This window comes from Somniosus microcephalus, unplaced genomic scaffold (assembly GCF_052327205.1).
Source record: "Somniosus microcephalus isolate GS21.2 unplaced genomic scaffold, FLI_Smic_1.0 unresolved_chr4, whole genome shotgun sequence".
Taxonomy (NCBI): Eukaryota; Metazoa; Chordata; class Chondrichthyes; order Squaliformes; family Somniosidae; genus Somniosus; species Somniosus microcephalus.
In genome coordinates, this window is record NW_028225182.1 from 43,057,909 (window position 1) to 43,075,398 (window position 17,490).

The following is a 17,490-nucleotide window of genomic DNA, read 5'->3' on the forward strand; positions in this document are numbered from 1 at the left end:
TGTGTCACCCATGGAAACTACAACTCCCAGAATGCATCAGTGTGGCCTTGGGAGACTACAGCTCCCAGACTGCACCAGTGTCACCCATGGAGACCACAACTCCCAGACTGCACCAGTGTCACCCATGGAGACTACAACTCCCAGACTGCACCAGTGTCACCCATAGAGACTACAACTCCCAGACTGCATCAGTGTGGCCCTGGGAGACTACAACTCCCAGACTGCCCCAGTGTCACCTATGGAGACCACAACTCCCAGACTGCACCAGTGTCACCCATGGAGACTACAACTCCCAGACTGCACCAGTGTCACCCATAGAGACTACAACTCCCAGACTGCACCAGTGTGGCCCTGGGAGACTACAACTCCCAGACTGCACCAGTGTCACCCATGGAGACTACAACTCCCAGACTGCATCAGTGTGGCCCTGGGAGACTACAACTCCCAGATTGCATCAGTGTCACCCATGGAGACCAAAACTCCCAGACTGCACCAGTGTCACCCATGGAGACTACAACTCCCAGACTGCACCAGCGTGGCCCTGGGAGACTACAACTCCCAGACTGCACCAGTGTCACCCATGGAGACTACAACTCCCAGACTGCACCAGTGTCACCCATGGAAACTACAACTCCCAGACTGCATCAGTGTGGCCCTGGGAGACTACAACTCCCAGACTGCACCTGTGTCACCCATGGAAACTACAACTCCCAGAATGCATCAGTGTGGCCTTGGGAGACTACAGCTCCCAGACTGCACCAGTGTCACCCATGGAGACCACAACTCCCAGGCTGCATCAGTGTGGCCCTGGGAGACTACAACTCCCAGACTGCAACAGTGTGGCCCTGGGAGACTACAACTCCCAGACTGCACCAGTGTGGCCCTGGGAGACTACAACTCCCAGACTGCATCAGTGTGGCCCTGGGAGACTACAACTCCCAGACTGCACCAGTGTGGCCCTGGGAAACTACAACTCCCAGACTGCACCAGTGTGGCCCTGGGAGACGACAACTCCCAGACTGCACCAGTGTGGCCCTGGGAGACTACAACTCCCAGACTGCATCAGTGTGGCCCTGGGAGACTACAACTCCCAGACTGCACCAGTGGCACCCATGGAGACTACAACTCCCAGACTGCACCAGTGTGGCCCTGGGAAACTACAACTCCCAGACTGCAAAAGCAAAATACTGCGGATGTTGAAAATCTGAAATAAAAACAGAAAATGCTGGAAACACTCAGCAACTCAGGCAGCATCTGTGGAGAGAGAAACCGAGTTAACGTTTCAGGTCGATGACCCTTCGTCAGAACTGCCACCAGATGTACCGAGAGCCTCCGGCATTTTCTGTTTTTGCTTCAGATTTCCCGCATTGTGTTTTTGCTCCACGTTTCCCATTCTGTCTCTCGGCACTGGATTGGTAGGGCAGGGTTTGCGAACAGGAAGTGAAGGCTCACTCTGTGACTGGTCCGCCATGCTGTCAAACACACAGAAGGTTTTATATAGTTTTACATACATGGTATTCGCAATACAGAAACAGGCCATCCAGCCTATGCCGGGGTTTATGCTCCCAACTTTTTACATATCAACATATCCTTTCTCCCTCATGTGTTTATCCAGCTTCCCCTTAAATGCATCTCTGCTATTCGCCTCAACCACTCCCTGTGGTAGCGAGTTCCACATTCTCACCACTCTCTGGGTAAAGAAGTTACTCCTTAATTCCTGATTCGAATTATTAGTGATCTCTCGTTCTGGTCTCGCCAGCAAGTGGAAACATCTCTCAAACCCTTTCATGGTCTTAAAGTCCTCTACTAGATCACCCCTCAGCATCAGAGATTGAACAAACAGCACTTTTGTTATGATTAAAAAGCAAATCTGCAGGTCGAGGAGGCAGGGAGATCCTCAGAACACCCGCCGTGGCAGTTTACGGTGGCCCTGGGGAGGACTTGGACCACTTACTTGCTCGTAGGCATTCTTCTCCGAGCCAAGAGGTCATGGGATCACGCCCCACTTCAAAGACTTGAGCACACAATCCAAGCTGGCGCTTCGGTGCAGTGCTGAGGGAGTGCCGCACGGTCGGAGGTGCTGTCTTTCAGGTGAGACGTTAAGCCGAGGCTCCGCCGGCCTGTTCAGGTGAATGTAAAAGATCCGAAGAAGAGCAGGGGAGTGCTCCCCCATATCCTGGCCAGCATTTATCCCTCAACCAACATCACTAAAAACAGATTATCTGGTCATTTCTCTCAGTGCTGTTTGTGGGAGCTTGCTGTGTGCAAATTGGCTGCTGTATTCACCGACATGACTGCGCTTCAAAAGTACTTCATTGGTTGTATGTGCTTTGGGACTTCCTGAAGGTGTGAAAGCTGTTGTACAGTTTGTTATTTGTTTACCATCTTCCTTCTATATAAAACCATAATAAGACCTCAGTTAGAGTAGTGTGTGCAGCATTGGGCTTCACACAAATGGACCGATATTGCGGCTTTAGTGAGCGGACAATACAGATTCACTAGGATGCTGCCTGGTATGAGGAAATCCAAATCCAAAAAGGGATTGAAAAATGGGCCTTTTTTCGTTAGACAATGGAGATTTCTGGGTGATGTGATTCAAGTGTGTAAAATTATGGAAGGATGGGACGGGGTAGGCTGTTTCTAGTAGGCTGACCTACATTGGCTTCCGGTTAAGCAACGCCTCGATTTTGAAAGTCTCATCCTGGTTTTCAAATCCCTCCAGCCCCACAACCCTCCGAGATCTCTGCGCTCCTCCTGTTCTGGCCTCTTGAGCATCCCCTATCTTAATCGCCCCACCATCGGATGCCGTGCCTTCAGCTGCCAAGGCCCCAAACTCCGGAATTCCCTCCCTAAACCTCTCCGCTTCTCTACCTCTCTCTCCCCCTTTAAGACGCTCCTTAAAGCCTGCCAAGTTTTTGGTCATCAGCCCCAATATCTCCTTCTGTGGCTTGGTGACAAATTTTGTTTGGTAACGCTTCTGTGAAGCGCCTTGGGACGTTTTACTACGTTAAAGGCGCCATATAAATACAAGTTGTTGTTGTAATGGTGCAGAAGCGGGAAGAGAAGCCATTGCAGGGGATTCTCTGGCATGACCGGGTTTGGCCGAAATAGCTGTTTGTGTTGTGATTTTCTATGTAATTCCGCACTCAGATGCTTTTATCTTGTCGTCTCTGGTTACGTATTTAAGTGGAGCCTGTAGATTACTGATTTAACAGGTAGACAGCATGCAATGATCCCAGAGCACACTTAGCAGCGCAGTGAATGTTACAGCAGAGATGAGAAATAGTATTTGGAACAGTATACAGGAAACTTTCTTTTATCCGGCACCGACGGGACCGACGTGGTGCCGGTTCATCAAAAATTCCGGATAACCGAAAGCTATAGTAAAAAAGATACAGAGCTGAGAGCTCCGTATAAAGCAACAAACCCTGTTGCTTAGCAACAGCTTCAGAACAATGGCCACAAGTTGCAAGCGTCTCTGTAGCTTAGCAACAGCTGCAGCCACACCCTTGCACAGCAACAGATGGAGGAAGGCAAGTAATAAAAGTTACCTGAACCTACTCCTGAATTTTGCCGGTTAACCGAGACTTCCGGTTATTTAGGTGCCGGTAAATCGAAAGTTTCTTGTACTGCCTGTTGTTCCCCCTAACCTGAAAGCACTGACTACTAGCAGGGTAAGAATAACATAAGTAGCAAGAGCAGGAGTAGGCCATACGGCCTCTCGAGCCTGCTCCGCCATTCAATAAGATCACAGCTGACCTTTGACATCAACTCCACTTTCCCGCCCGATCCCCATATCCCTTGATTCCCCTAGAGTCCAAAAATCTAATCAATCTCAGCCTTGAATATACTCAAAGACTCAGCATCCACAGCGCTTTGAGGCAAAGAATTCCAAAGATTCACCACTCCCTGAGTGAAGATATTCCTCCTCATCTCAGTCCTAAATGGCCGACCCCTTATCCTGAGACGGTGACCCCTGGTTCTAGAATCTCCAGCCAGGGGGAAACAGCCTCTCAGTGTCCACCTGTCAATCCCCCCTTCAGATCCTTATTGGTTTCAATGAGATCACCTCTCATTCTTCTAAACTCCAGAGAGTATCGGCCCAATCTACTCAATCTCTCCTCATAGGACAGCCCTCTCATCCCAGGAATCAATCTAGTGAACCTTCGTTGCACCGCCTCCAAGGCAAGTATATTCTTCCTTAGATAAGGAGTCCAAAACTGTGCACAGTACTCCAGGTGTGGTCTCACCAAGGCCCTGTACAATTGTAGCAAGACTTCCTCACTCTTGTACCCCTTGCAATAAAGGCCCTTTACTTCCGGTCGCCTGTCATTTTAATTCACCGCCCCATTCCCACTCAGACCTCACTGTACTCGGACTCTTGCATTGTCCCACTGAAGCTCAGCGTAAGCTCGAGGAACAGCACCTCATCTTCCGATTAGGCACTTTACAGCCTTCCGGACTCAATATCGAGTTCAACAATTTCAGATCATAACCTCGGCCCCCATTACATTTTTACTTACTTTTTATCCACACTTTTGTTTTGGCCTTTCCCCCCCCCCACTTTTCCTCTCTCCCACATGGCAACTGTCTCCCATTCTGCCAGCACGTTTCACACCTAATCTAGAGCCGTCTTTTGTCTCCACTAGTCCGATCACCATCTCGTCTCGTTTTGAATACCTCTTAATGTCTCTTCTCTTTTGTTCTCTCCCAGCCCGGCCTTTCGATCTATTTCATTTCCTGTGCCTTTCCAGTCTTGACAAAGGGTTTGACCCGAAACGTTGACTCTAATTTCTCTCCACGGATGTTGCCTGGCCTGCTGAGTTTTTCCAGCATTTTCTGTTGTTATGCCCTTTAACATTTACTGTTAGACTAAAAACAGAAGGCAATTTTTCACAAAGCAAAAGACAGGTCTCACCAAAAACACATAGCAATTAACAGATTATACACAGAATTCTGTTTCACTATTATAAAATCTTGGAGAAATAGGAAGAAATCAACTGGAACTCGTTGTTAACACGTTCTTCCTGGGAGCACTACAATTTTGGTCTATAGACAATAATTCTTCAATTAAAAAAATGAACATAACAAATAAAATTAATTTTAAACTGAAATACATATGGTTATTAAAAACAAACAGCAAAAACAAAAACCCAATCCCCTCCTACAAACGCTCCCCTTCCCAAACCACCATTCCCCCTTTAAATATCACATGACAGCTTCCTGGATCATGTGATCCGGTCTAGGACTGTACCACTTTACAGGCAGGGAGGGGAGGCCAGGCTCAAAGCAACGTCAATTCAGGCAGGAAAAGGAGCTCTCTTGAATAAAATAATTGATATCCAAATGCAGCTTGTTCGCAGTGGATTCAGCGGGGGCTGTGTTGGTGAGGGGTGCGGCTGTCTGTTGGTCCTGTTGTGTTTGTACTTGTTGGTGCAAATCCACCCCCCCCTTCTCCTCTCTGTTAGTGAGTGGTGCCAGGGTTGATACATTTCACAATCAGCTGGAGTTTGTAGCATAATTCTTCCTAGGAAGAGGCAGAGAGGGACTGGAGCTGGGCAACTGGGAGATGGCGTCTTTGCTGTGTTGTGGACCCAAGTTGGCAGCCTGTGGCATTGTCCTCAGTATCTGGGGAGTCATCATGCTGGTGAGTCCATTGCACTCTCTCTCCCCTCCCCAACACTCTGGGCAATAGAGAGGAAACTGACTTGGGCAAAGGCCCTGTCCTGTGTCAATTTCACTTCTTCCCCTGGTCTTGCCCCCCCCTTCCTCCTCGCCAATGGTACTTTGGTTTTTTTTTCTGCAAGGGGCTGATGGTTTAGCTCAAAACTGGAGGCAATCTGCCTTGATAATGGAAGTAATAGTGAGAAACAAGACTGGAGGAAAAAATTAAACCCACAGTCCATATCGAACCCCCCCTGGTTGTCCAGGGTACCCAGGACTACTACACCCCCCCCCCCCCCCCCCCCTCAGTGCCCAGAATTTTGAGGGTGATTTGCCCTGTGGAATTTCAGTGCTGTTTCCCCTGATTATTTCCATTATCAGTGCAATGTGTGTGTGGGGGGGGGTTTCATAGGGAGGTGCTGCTTGTTTCTGTGCATCGAGCTTGCTGGTTGTGAGAGGTGTTCTTGGCGTGGGTGAGGTAGACACAGGTAATTTGTGGCTCCCTTGGTGCCAGCTGGTTTTTATTATCGTGAATGCAAAAGTACTTCATTGGCTGTGAAGGGCTTTGGGACGTCTCGAGGTCGTGAAAGACGCTAATATAAATACAAGCCCTTTTCTTCCTTTTTCTGTGCTGACTGCCGATGGGATTAATTCCCAAACGTGCCTTCTCCCCTCCCATCGCCCTATGAATTGGCAGGCTCTTCGACTGCGGAGGCCATCACAGCTGAGCCCAATCCTGCCCTTGACTCATGTCTACACATGTTGGGGGGAGGTGGGAGAGGCGGCCGGGGGGGGGGGGGGCGCGGTCATTGGATGAGGAGTAGGACTGGCTGATCCACCTCCTATCCCAATTGTCATCCTCAACTGTTGCTTACCCGACTTGGCCAGAGGAGGTTTCCTTCAGGAAGGCTCGCTGAATAAAACTAGTAAATCTCGAACTGCTGGTGTGCCCAGCCAGCCCTCCCTGAATATAACAACAACTTGCATTTATACAGCGCATTTAACATTGTAAAACGTCCCAAGGCGCTTCACGGGAGAGTTATCGGGCAAAATTAGACACCAAACCACAAGGAGCTATTGGGACAGGAAAGAGGTAGATTTTAAGGAGACTCTTGGAGGAGAGAGAGAGGCGGAGAGGTTTAAGGAGGGAATTTCAGAGCTTAGGGCCCAGGCAGCTGAAGGCACGGCCGCCAATGGTGGAGCGATTTTTAAAACCGGGGATGTGCAAGAGACCAGAATTGGAGGAGCGCAGAGATCTCGGAGGGTTGTGGGGCTGGAGGAGGTTGCAGAGATAGGGAGGGGCGAGCCCATGGTGGGATTTGAAAACCAGGGTGAGGATTTTAAAATTGAGGCATTGCCGGACTGGGAGCCAGTGTGTGTCAGCGAGCACATTTTGAGCATCTAGGGGAATAAAAAGAGAAAATGCCTGAAATGCTCCACAGGTTAGGCAGCAGCTGTGGAGAAGGGGAATGGAAGGGTTAATGATTCAGGTCGATGACCCTATGTCAGAATCCTGGGCACACATCACCCCTTGGGCTCGCTGACCTACATTGGCTCCTGGTCTGGCAATGCCTCGATTTTTTAAAATTCACAACCTCTTGCTCAAATCCCTCCATGGCCTCATCCCCTTCCTATCTCTAACCGCCTCCAGCCACACAACCTTCTGCAATATCTGCGCTCCTCCAATTCTGGCGCCTCGAGCATCCCCGATTTCCTTCACCTCCACCATTGGTGGCCGTGCCTTCAGCTACCTCAGCCCTAAGCTCCTCTCTCTCCTTTTTAGATGCTGCTTAAAACCGACCTCTTTGACCAAGCTTTTGGTCACCTGCCCTAATATTATCTTATGTGGCTCGGTGTCAACATTTTGTCTGATTTACTCTCCTGTGAAGCCTCTCTCCAGCGAAAGAGTTCCTCTTTAATGTTAGTTTCTGTTCTTCATTCTCGATGTTCCTCAAGCCATGCTCTCTGCAGGGACTGACCAGGTGACCTGCTTCTGGGCCCTGGCCAGGCCTGCTGTGTGGGATCAAATCTGGTCTGAATTCTTCTGCATGTTCCTGCTTGGCCTGGGTGACCCACATCCCCCCCTCCCTCCCCTCCGCAACACACAATGAAAAGCCTGCTGTCTGTTTACTGTAAAGTCACTACCTGCCCAGGCCGGCCTCGACTGCCCCGTTGACAGCAGGGGCACCTTGTAGCTTCGAGTCTTCAACGGCCTGATACTGGTGACTTCACCTCGAGGGGCAACCTCCTCCTTGCCCAGCCCAACCGCCCAATTCTTGAATCCAAACCATAGAACATAAGAAATAGGAGCAGGAGTAGGCCATTCGGCCCCTCGAGCCTGCTCCGCAGAGGCCAACAAGAAAACAATATCGGTACACATGCTCACATGCTGAGTTGTCACTGGTCTGCAGGCATCTGTAAGGACTGCTATTGTTTTGGAGGACCCAGGGTCCTGACTCCATCTTGTCCACACGGTGCTGTACTGCTGTGAGTCAGGTCAAACCTGATGCTTCATTAAAATTGTTTAAACTGTAATACTCCGTTGTCCTGCAATTTATTGTTTTTGTACAAAGTGTGCAAAACAAGATATCGGTACAACAGTGACTACACTTCAAAAAAAAAAGTACTTCATTGGCTGTAAAGTGCTTTGGGGTGTCCTGAGGTTGTGAAAGGCGCTATATAAATGCAAGTCTTGTCTTTCTCTCCCGCTCTTCCTCATTTGTTTCCTAGGCATGTCCCTTACAGTCAAATGCCTGTGTGTTGACTGAATCGTTACTGAGCCTGTTCAACCAAGTGAGCCATCACAGCAAGAGGCAGTGTGGACTTGTGGCGTGCTGGAGGGCGGCTGGGGCTGAATCGAAGGCCGACTTTGTGCCTGCACTTTCGGCTGTGCTTTAACTGTGCAGGGCTGTGTGCGGGTGCGACGTGCTGGGTGAGCACAGTTCCTTTTTAAGGCTAACCGTTCCCCCCCACCCCCCCGCACTTCCAGCACGCCTTGTACTTGCTCCGTGCCAGTCGGAGCTGAAGGGAGTATTGCGTGGGCGAGGCGGATTAAAGGGCCCTCACCGCACAGGTGACTCAACCCCCGTGGTGATTCCTGCCTCTCCTTCAAGTGGTGCCAGCCACCCTATGGTATCTCGCCTGAGTCAGCCCAGTATGATCACAGACACTTGAGCCGGCTGGTCAACCAGGTGATCCATCGTAGCAAGACCTATCCTCACCCCACACACACTTGATGAGTGCAGTCCAGGTTCTGATGTGCTAAATTTATTATTTGTTTATTTTATTCAAAAACTAGTTGCTTAGATTGAGTAGAATGGGCCTATACTCTCTGGAGTTTAGAAGAATGAGAGGTGATCTCCTATAAGATTCTGAGGGGGATTGACAGGGTAGATGCTGAGAGATTGTTTCCCCCTGGCTGGAGTCTAGAACCAGGGGGCACAGTCTCAGGATAAGGGGTCGGCCATTTAGGACTGAGATGAGGAGAAATTTCTTCACTCAGTGGGTGATGAATCTTTGGAATTTTCTACCCCAGAGGGCTGTGGAGGCTCAGTCGTTGAGTATATTCAAGGCAGAGATCGATAGATTTTTGGACTCTAAGGAAATCAAGGGATATGGGAATTGGGTGGGAAGGTGGAGTTGAGGTCGAAGATCAGCCATGATCTTATTGAATGGCAGAGCAGGCTCGAGGGGCCGTACAGCCTACTCCTGCTCCTAGTTCTCGTGTTCTTGTGTAAACCACTGTCTGTTCTCGGCGCAGATGCCCTCTTGAAATGCAGATGGTTCATTGCCCTGCAACCGGCATTGAGTCTAACACTCTGTGGTCCTCTGCTTTCCCCCACTGCCTGCCCCCCCACCCCCCCCCCCCCCCCCCCCCCCCCCCCCCCCCCCCAAAACAGGGTGCCCGGGAGTGAGGTGTGAGAGGCTTTCTGTCTGGTGCAGGGACAGCTGGGGGGGGGAGAGGGTGTGGGATGCGGGCGGACTGCTTTGTGTGCGAATCAGCCCCCAGTAAGTGACGCGAGGGGGGGAAAAACTTCACCGAGCGGTTAGGATTTGGAATGCGCTGCCCGATCGGGCGGTGGATACAGATCCAATAGTAGTCCTCAAAGGGGACTTGGATAAATACTTGAAGGGAGAAAAAAGTTGCCGGGATATGGAAAAGGTTGGGGGGGGGGAGGTAGTGGGACTAACTGGATTGCTCTTCAAAAGAGCCAGTGCAGACTCGATGGGCTGAATGGCCTCCTTCTGTGCTGGTTCATTCTCTGATTCTATTCTTCAATGTTGATGTGGTCTCTGCTTCAGTCACCAGTGCATTCCACAACCCTCGGTGTCATTTAAAAGAAAGTGTTAAAAATCCGCCACAACGGGATCTTGATTTATTCAGTCCGAATGTGTCGGCTCCAACGGGCAGAACTCCCTCACTACGATGCTGGTGTTCTCGGCCTGCTCCTCCGGCGAGCTGATGGCACTGGACTCTGCTCTGGTGTCTCCAGGCGTCGGGCATTCCTGAGCGCCTCATTCACTGTGTCCAGTGGTGCGGAGAGAGAGAGACAGACCTAGAAACTGATTTACTCTTGCTAACCAAAACACCAGCTCCCACAGCAAGGACTCTCTCGCTAACCAAAACACCAGCTCCCACAGCAAGGACTCTCTCTTGCTAACCAAAACACCAGCTCCCACAGCAAGGACTCTCTCGCTAACCAAAACACCAGCTCCCACAGCAAGGACTCTCTCGCTAACCAAAACACCAGCTCCCACAGCAAGGACTCTCTCTTGCTAACCAAAACACCAGCTCCCACAGCAAGGACTCTCTCGCTAACCAAAACACCAGCTCCCACAGCAAGGACTCTCTCGCTAACCAAAACACCAGCTCCCACAGCAAGGACTCTCTCTCGCTAACCAAAACACCAGCTCCCACAGCAAGGACTCTCTCGCTAACCAAAACACCAGCTCCCACAGCAAGGACTCACTAACCAAAACACCAGCTCCCACAGCAAGGACTCTCTCTAACCAAAACGCCAGCTCCCACAGCAAGGACTCTCTCACTAACCAAAACACCAGCTCCCCACAGCAAGGACTCTCTAACCAAAACACCAGCTCCCACAGCAAGGACTCTCTCTAACCAAAACACCAGCTCCCACAGCAAGGACTCTCTCACTAACCAAAACACCAGCTCCCACAGCAAGGAAAACCCAGGAGAACTGGAGAATGCCCTGCTCAATACGGGACTTCTGTGTTTGGAGTCTAAACCAGATCAGTCCATCCAGGAACCAGCTCCGTCAAGCACTGACCCCGGGACTTATGCTACATTGCGATCAAAACCGGTCTAGTGCTGCACTGGTATGTCGGCCTAGATCGTGTGTTCAATAATTCTGGTCAGGAAAATGTGACCCTGAAAGCTGCCACATTGTGTCTCGAAGCCAACTGTATCGCTCCTGTCCTTCAGGGAAGGGAACCCGCTCTGGGCTCCCATCCCACCCCACAATGAGGTTGACTTGGTGGTCGAGTGACCCGAGCGAGCAGAAGGCCCACTGCTACCCAGGGGTTGCGAACTCTGGTTGAACGTATGCCTGGAAGTGTCTTCGCATGACCTCTGACCTCCAACTGCCCCGCTCCCGCCCTTGCTCGCCCAAAGTGCCCATCCTCGTGGTGCCCCGCCTTCCCGTAGACTCTTCATTACCCGATTTGACACTCAAGAATCATCCAGTCACACGGCCTCCCCCCCGGGAGATGCCAGGGCAATCCTCAAGGGTCGGCCACCACCACCTTCTCTACCACAGAAGGTAGTTGAGGCCAATTCATTAAATATATTCAAGAAGGAGTTAGATATATTTCTTAAGGCTAAAGGGATCAAGGGATATGGGGGAGAAAGCAGGGACAGGGTATTGAATTTGGATGATCAGCCATGATCTCATTGAATGGCGGAGCAGGCTCGAGGGGCCGAATGGCCTACTCCTGCTCCTATCTTCTATGTTTGTATGTTTCTATGAGGCATCGAGGGACGGGCAACAAATGCGGCCTTGCCAGTGACGCCCACATCCCCAGACCAAATCTGGAGAGAATTGCGTGGGAGCCGAGTCACTGGAGGCAGCCCACGCCCCCTCCGTTTATGGTGAACGGTTTCAGCTCCCTACAGTGCTGATGTCCTTCCCTTTGTTCTTCTCCCCTTCGCACTCCCTTCAGGCTTTCTGAGATTTCAAGCTAGGATGGGGTAAAAGTCAGAAAAGTATGAATCTATTCTCGGCCTCTCTGGAATTTTTAAGATATTTATACGTTATAAAAAAAGACTTGCATTTCTACAGCGCCTTTCACAATCTCAGGACATCCCAAAGTGCTTTACAGTACTTTTTGAAGTGTGGTCACTGTTGCAATGTAGGAAACGCGGCAGCCAATTTGCGCACAGCAAGCTCGCACAAACAGCAATGAGATAATGACCAGATAATCTGTTTTTGTGATGTTGATTGAGGGATAAATATTGGCCCAGGACACGGAGGAGAACTCCCTTCTCCTCCCCCGCCCCACCTTGTTCCAATAGCGTCACGGGATCTTTTACGTCCACCTGAGAGGTCAGTCGTTTTAACATCTCATCCAAAATTCGGCACCTCCGACAGTGCGGCACTGGGAGTGTGAGCCTGGATTTTGTGCTCCAGTCTCTGGAGTGGGGCAGAATGCTTCACTAACTGCAGCAAGGAGACCAGCGAGGTAATGGATTATATCAGAGGAGGAATTGGGACAGAATGTTGTGTATAACGTGTTGCTCAGACTTCACCGAGAGCACTCTCTGGGTAGCCGGTGATGAGAACGAAATGTGGACTTGCTAACGTCACTCAGAATCTGTGGAATAAATTTAAATTTATTAAAAAAAAAAAAAAAAATGACTGTGGGTAGTTTCGGGCTTCTAACAATGGGAAGAGGCCGGGAGCCCCTTTGTGCTGGGGCAGGGCCGGGTGTGATGGGATGAGGCCGGGAGCCCCTTTGTGCCGGGGGCGAGGCTGGGAGCCCCTGGAGGGGGACAATAGTGAACAGTGGGGGAGTCCAGAACCAGGAGTCACAGTCTAAAGATAAGTGGTAGGCCATTTAGGACAGAAATGAGGAGGAATTTCTTCACCCAGAGAGTGGTGAACCTGTGGAATTCTCTACCACAAAAGGCAGTTGAGGCCAATTCATTAAATATATTCAAGAAGGAGTTAGATATATTTCTTAAGGCTAAAGGGATCAAGGGATATGGGGAGAAGGCAGGGACAGGGTACTTAGTTTGGATGATCAGCCATGATCTTATTGAATGGCGGAGCAGGCTCGAGGGGCCGAATGGCCTACTCCTGCACCTATCTTCTATGTTTCTATGTGAAGGTGATTTCCCCGGTTTCTCCGGAATTGAAAAGCTAGGCGACTGGGGCTGCTTCTGTCTGCATCTCAGCAGAACTTCCTCACCCCCACCCCAACTGGGTTATGGAATAAGTCGGAATGAGTTGTGTTTCTGGAGAGAATAGGGATTGGCGGATTTGCTGAGAGGAAGTTGACGTGTCAAAAAGGGACGGATTTGATGGGCCAAATGGTGTTGGTGTTGTTATGTGGTGCTGTCCACGGGGGCGGAGGGTTTAAGCTGGCGCTATTTGTGGGGTGGGGGCAGGGGGGGACTGTTGGCGGTGTTGTCTGAGGCCGACCGTCTAACAGGTCTGTTTTCACCGTCGTATTCCAGGTCCTCCTGGGAATCTTCTTTAACATCCACTCGGCCGTCTTGATTGAAGATGTTCCATTCACCGAGGAGGACTTTCAAGAGTAAGTGGAGTGGGGTGGGGCAAGATTAGGTTTGACTGTGAGGCACCCTTTCTCCCCTCGTGGTCAAATAGTCCGACGACAGTTGTTGGGACTCAATTGTGAATTATGGCCAGGCAGCTGAGGGGGGTTACAGGTTGGAATTGTGCACAAGTACAAAAAGCAATTAAAAAGGCTAATATAGATTAGGTTAAGTGAGTGGGCAAAAATTTGGCAGATGGAGTATAATGTGGGAAAATGTGAGGTTATCCACTTTGGGAGGAAGAATAAAAAGCAAAATATTATTTAAATGGAGAGAGACTACATAATGCTGCGGTACAGAAGGATCTGGGTGTCCTCGTACAGGAAACTTTTTTTTTTTATCCGGGACCGATGTGGTGGCGGTTCATCAAAAATTCCGGATAACCGAACGCTATAGTAAAAGATACAGAGAGCTGACAGCTCCGTATAAAGCAACAAACCCTGTTGCTTAGCAACAAGTGCAGAACAATGGCCACAAGTTCCAAGCGTCTCTGTAGCTTAGCAACAGCTGCAGCCACACCCTTGCACAGCAACAGATCGAGGAAGGCAAGTACAATATGAAGTAAAACCTACTCCTGAATTTTGCCGGTTAACCGAGATTTCCGGTTATTTAGGTGCCGGTAAATCGAAAGTTTCCTGTACATGAAACACACAAAGTTAGCATGCAGGTACAGCAAGTAATTAGGAAGGCAAATAGAATATTGACCTTTTATTGCAAGGGGGATGGAGTATAAAAGTAGGGAAGTCTTGCTACAACTGTACAGGGCGTTGGTGAGACCACACCTGGAGTACTGCGTGCAGTTTTGGTCTCCTTATTTAAGGAAGGATATACTTGCATTGGAGGCAGTTCAGAGAAGGTTCACTAAGTTGATTCCGGAGATGAAGGGGTTGTCTTGAGGAAAGGTTGAGCAGGTTGGGCCTATACTCATTGGAATTTAGAAGAATGAGAGGGGATCTTATTGAAACATAAGATTCTGAGGGGGCTCGACAGGGTAGATGCAGGGAGGATGTTTCCCCTCGTGGGGGAATCTAGAACTAGGAGGCATAGTTTCAGGATAAGGGGTCACCCATTTAAATCGGAAATGAGGAGGAATTTTTTCTTCTCGGAGGGTCGTGAATCTTTGGAATTCTCTACCCCAGAGAGCTGTGGAGGCTGGGTCGTTGAAGATATTCAAGGTGGAGATGGACAGATATTGGAGCTACAGGGGAGTCGAGGGTTATGGGGAGCGGGCAGGGAAGTGGAGTTGAGGCCAAGATCAGATCAGCCATGATCTTATTGAATGGCGGAGCAGGCTCGAGGGGCTGAATGGCCGACTCCTGGCTCCTATTTCTTATGTTCTTATGTAATGCTGTGTTGGCCTTTATCTCAAAGGGGACTGTAATGCAAAGGGGTGGAATTTATGCTTCAGACCCCATCAGGAGTAACTGCCTTCAGTTCTGGGCCCCGCTCCTCAGGAAGGATATACTGGCCCTGGAGGGGGGGCAGCGCAGATTCACCAGAATGATAAGGGGGCTAAAAGGCTTAAATTACGAGAACAGGTTGCACCGACTAGGCTTGTATTCCCTCGAGTATACAAGATTAAGGTAATCTAGTCGAGGTGTTCAAGATGATTAAAGGAGTTGATAGTTTCTCTCTCTCTCTCGACCCTATTTCCTTTGGTTGGGGGAGTCCAGAACAAGGGGGCAGAACCTTAAAATTAGAGCCAGGCCGTTCAGGGCTGATGTCAGGAAGCACGTCTTCACACAAAGGGTAGTGGAAATCTGGAAAACTCTTTCCCCACCCCCCCCAAAAAAGCTGTCAAGGCTGGGGGTCAATTGGAGCTTTCAAGACTGAGATTGATGGAATTTTGTCAGGCAAGGGTGTTAAAAGGATACGGAACCAAGGCGGGTGGATGAGTTAAGCTACAGATCAGCTTTGATCTAATTGAATGGCGGAACGGGCTCGAAGGGGCTGAAGGGCCTTCTCTTGTTCTTTATGATCTAGTGGAGTTTGGGGGGGGTGGGGAGGAATCCAGAACGGGGTTTGGGGTGAGGGGGGTGCGAGATATTCAAATTAGAGCTCTGTAGTTCTGTGCTTAACCCATTTTGTTGCTGTTTGTGCCCCTCCCACAGTAAAACTCCCCCGCAGAGAATCTACCGGCTCTACGAACAAGTCAGCTACAACTGCTTCATTGCGGCCGGAATCTATATCGTCCTGGGCGGCTTCTCATTCTGTCAGATCCGCCTCAACAAACGCAAGGAGTACATGGTGCGCTAGCCCGCTGTGTTATTTATTTAACCCGCCGCCCCCCCCCCCCCCCCTTTAAGCGACCGCTGTTACCTTTTAAATAAAGTGGTGTGTTTTTGATTTAAAAAAAAAATTGTACTTGAAAATTAAATAATATGGGGGGTGGGGGAAACCAAGATGTGTTCAAATAAATTTAATGAACTGTTTGTTTGTGATATCGTGTGCGGAGTGGGGATTGAATTGGAAGGGGGCGGCCCCTTGTCGAGAGATTCTCGCTCCCTCCCTCGGATGTCCTTCAGTCACCCCTCTGATCCCATTCATCCCACCCCTCTGATCCCATTCATCCCACCCACCTAAAATGGCCGCCCGTAGGCCATGGCAGACCAGTGGTATTGAAAGCCTAAAATGCAGGGCGCTGAGGGAAGGCCGGAGGGGGTGAAATGAAAGACCTGGGGTAGTGTTTGGGTCTAATGCTAACCCCGTAAATGGACCACGGCAGCTGCCGTCTCTTTTCCCCTCGTCTTTCTACGAAAGTTGGGGAATGGGAGCAGGCTTTTGAGTCGCATATCCGTGGCCTCCTCTCAATCGGTTGGCACTCGTTGCCATGGAGACGGGCTTCCTTGGAGTTGGGGACGAGAGCCCGCAGGCCCGATCGGTCCTGAATGGGTGCGGCGGGAATGTTGCTGCCGAGGAAGTCCCTCTTTTTGTTTTCCCTTCCACCCCCTTTCCCTGAAGATTAAAGCCAGAGGGGAAGAGAAGACTGGCTTACATTCCCATGGGCACCAAACGTTGCCTGTCCTGTACCTGTCGGAGCACCGAGCTTGCATCCCACTGTGTCTCGTGTGCAGCCCCGTGTTTTCCCCCTCCCATCGATTTTTAGGAGACTCCCCCTTTCCTCTTCAATCCCACTCCTTCACGACCAATTGTTCTAAGCGACAGAAGTCCGCAAATGTTGATGTAGGACCTTGTGTGTCACGAGGCAGTATCTGTGTATGAGAAGCTGTGTAGGTGTTATTTTTGGGTCTTTTTTTAGATCTATGAATTGATGAATAGCTTTATGTCTTGATGTTAATGGTGTGGGAAAACACCACCTGTTCTTTCACATATAAATGATCCATTATTTGGAAACCAGAGAGATGCAATAAAATGGATGAAATTTGGAGTTCTTTCGGTTAAGCAGTTTTTCGCCTGTTCTGACCCTTCCTGAAATAAATTGGGTCGTCCTCAGGATGTAATGTACAGGAAGCTTTTTTTCGGTGCCGGTTCATCAAAAATTCCGGATAACCGAAAGCTATAGTAAAAGATACGGAGAGCTGAGAGCTCCGTATAAAGCAACAAACCCTGTTGCTTAGCAACAGGTTCAGAACAATGGCCACAAGTTCCAAGTGTCTCTGTAGCTTAGCAACAGCTGCAGCCACACCCTTGCACAGCAACAGATGGAGGAAGGCAAGTAATAAAACTTACCTGAACCTACTCCTGAATTTTGCTGGTTAACCGAGATTTCGGGTTATTTAGGTGCCGGTAAATCGAAAGTTTCCTGTATAGCTATTCTTCACAGAGCAGTATTATGACAATGACAACTTGCATTTATACAGTGCCTTTAACGTAATAAAACGACCCAAGGTGCTTCACAGGAGCGATTATTAAACAAAATTTGACACTGAGTCACATAAGGAGCTATTGGGGCAGAAAAGAGGTTGGTTTTAAGGAACGGCTTAAAGGGGGGGGGGGGGTGGGTGGGGGGGGGGAGGGAGGAGAGAGAGAGAGAAGCGGAGACGTACAGGGAGGGAATTCCAGAGCTC

General features: G+C 49.8%; 1 protein-coding gene across 1 annotated transcript; it reads left to right on the forward strand.

Moving 5' to 3' along the window:
- Positions 1-5,470: 5,470 nt before the first annotated feature.
- On the forward strand, positions 5,471-16,850 carry rnaseka (ribonuclease, RNase K a). The gene is made up of 3 exons (XM_085977409.1): positions 5,471-5,647; positions 13,364-13,443; positions 15,574-16,850. The coding sequence occupies exons 1-3, from the start codon at positions 5,570-5,572 to the stop codon at positions 15,716-15,718; spliced, it is 303 nt and encodes a 100-aa protein (XP_085833535.1). The 5' UTR covers positions 5,471-5,569; the 3' UTR covers positions 15,719-16,850.
- The last annotated feature ends 640 nt before the right edge of the window (positions 16,851-17,490 follow it).

What these genes read in the sequence shown, in the direction of transcription:
- rnaseka (XM_085977409.1), top strand. Translation starts at nt 5,570, where the DNA reads ATGGCGTCTTTGCTGTGTTGTGGACCCAAGTTGGCAGCCTGTGGCATT. An exon ending in TCTGGGGAGTCATCATGCTG is followed by an intron (nt 5,648 to 13,363) that starts GTGAGTCCATTG and finishes GTCGTATTCCAG; the next exon opens with GTCCTCCTGGGAATCTTCTT. An exon ending in ACCGAGGAGGACTTTCAAGA is followed by an intron (nt 13,444 to 15,573) that starts GTAAGTGGAGTG and finishes CCCCTCCCACAG; the next exon opens with TAAAACTCCCCCGCAGAGAA.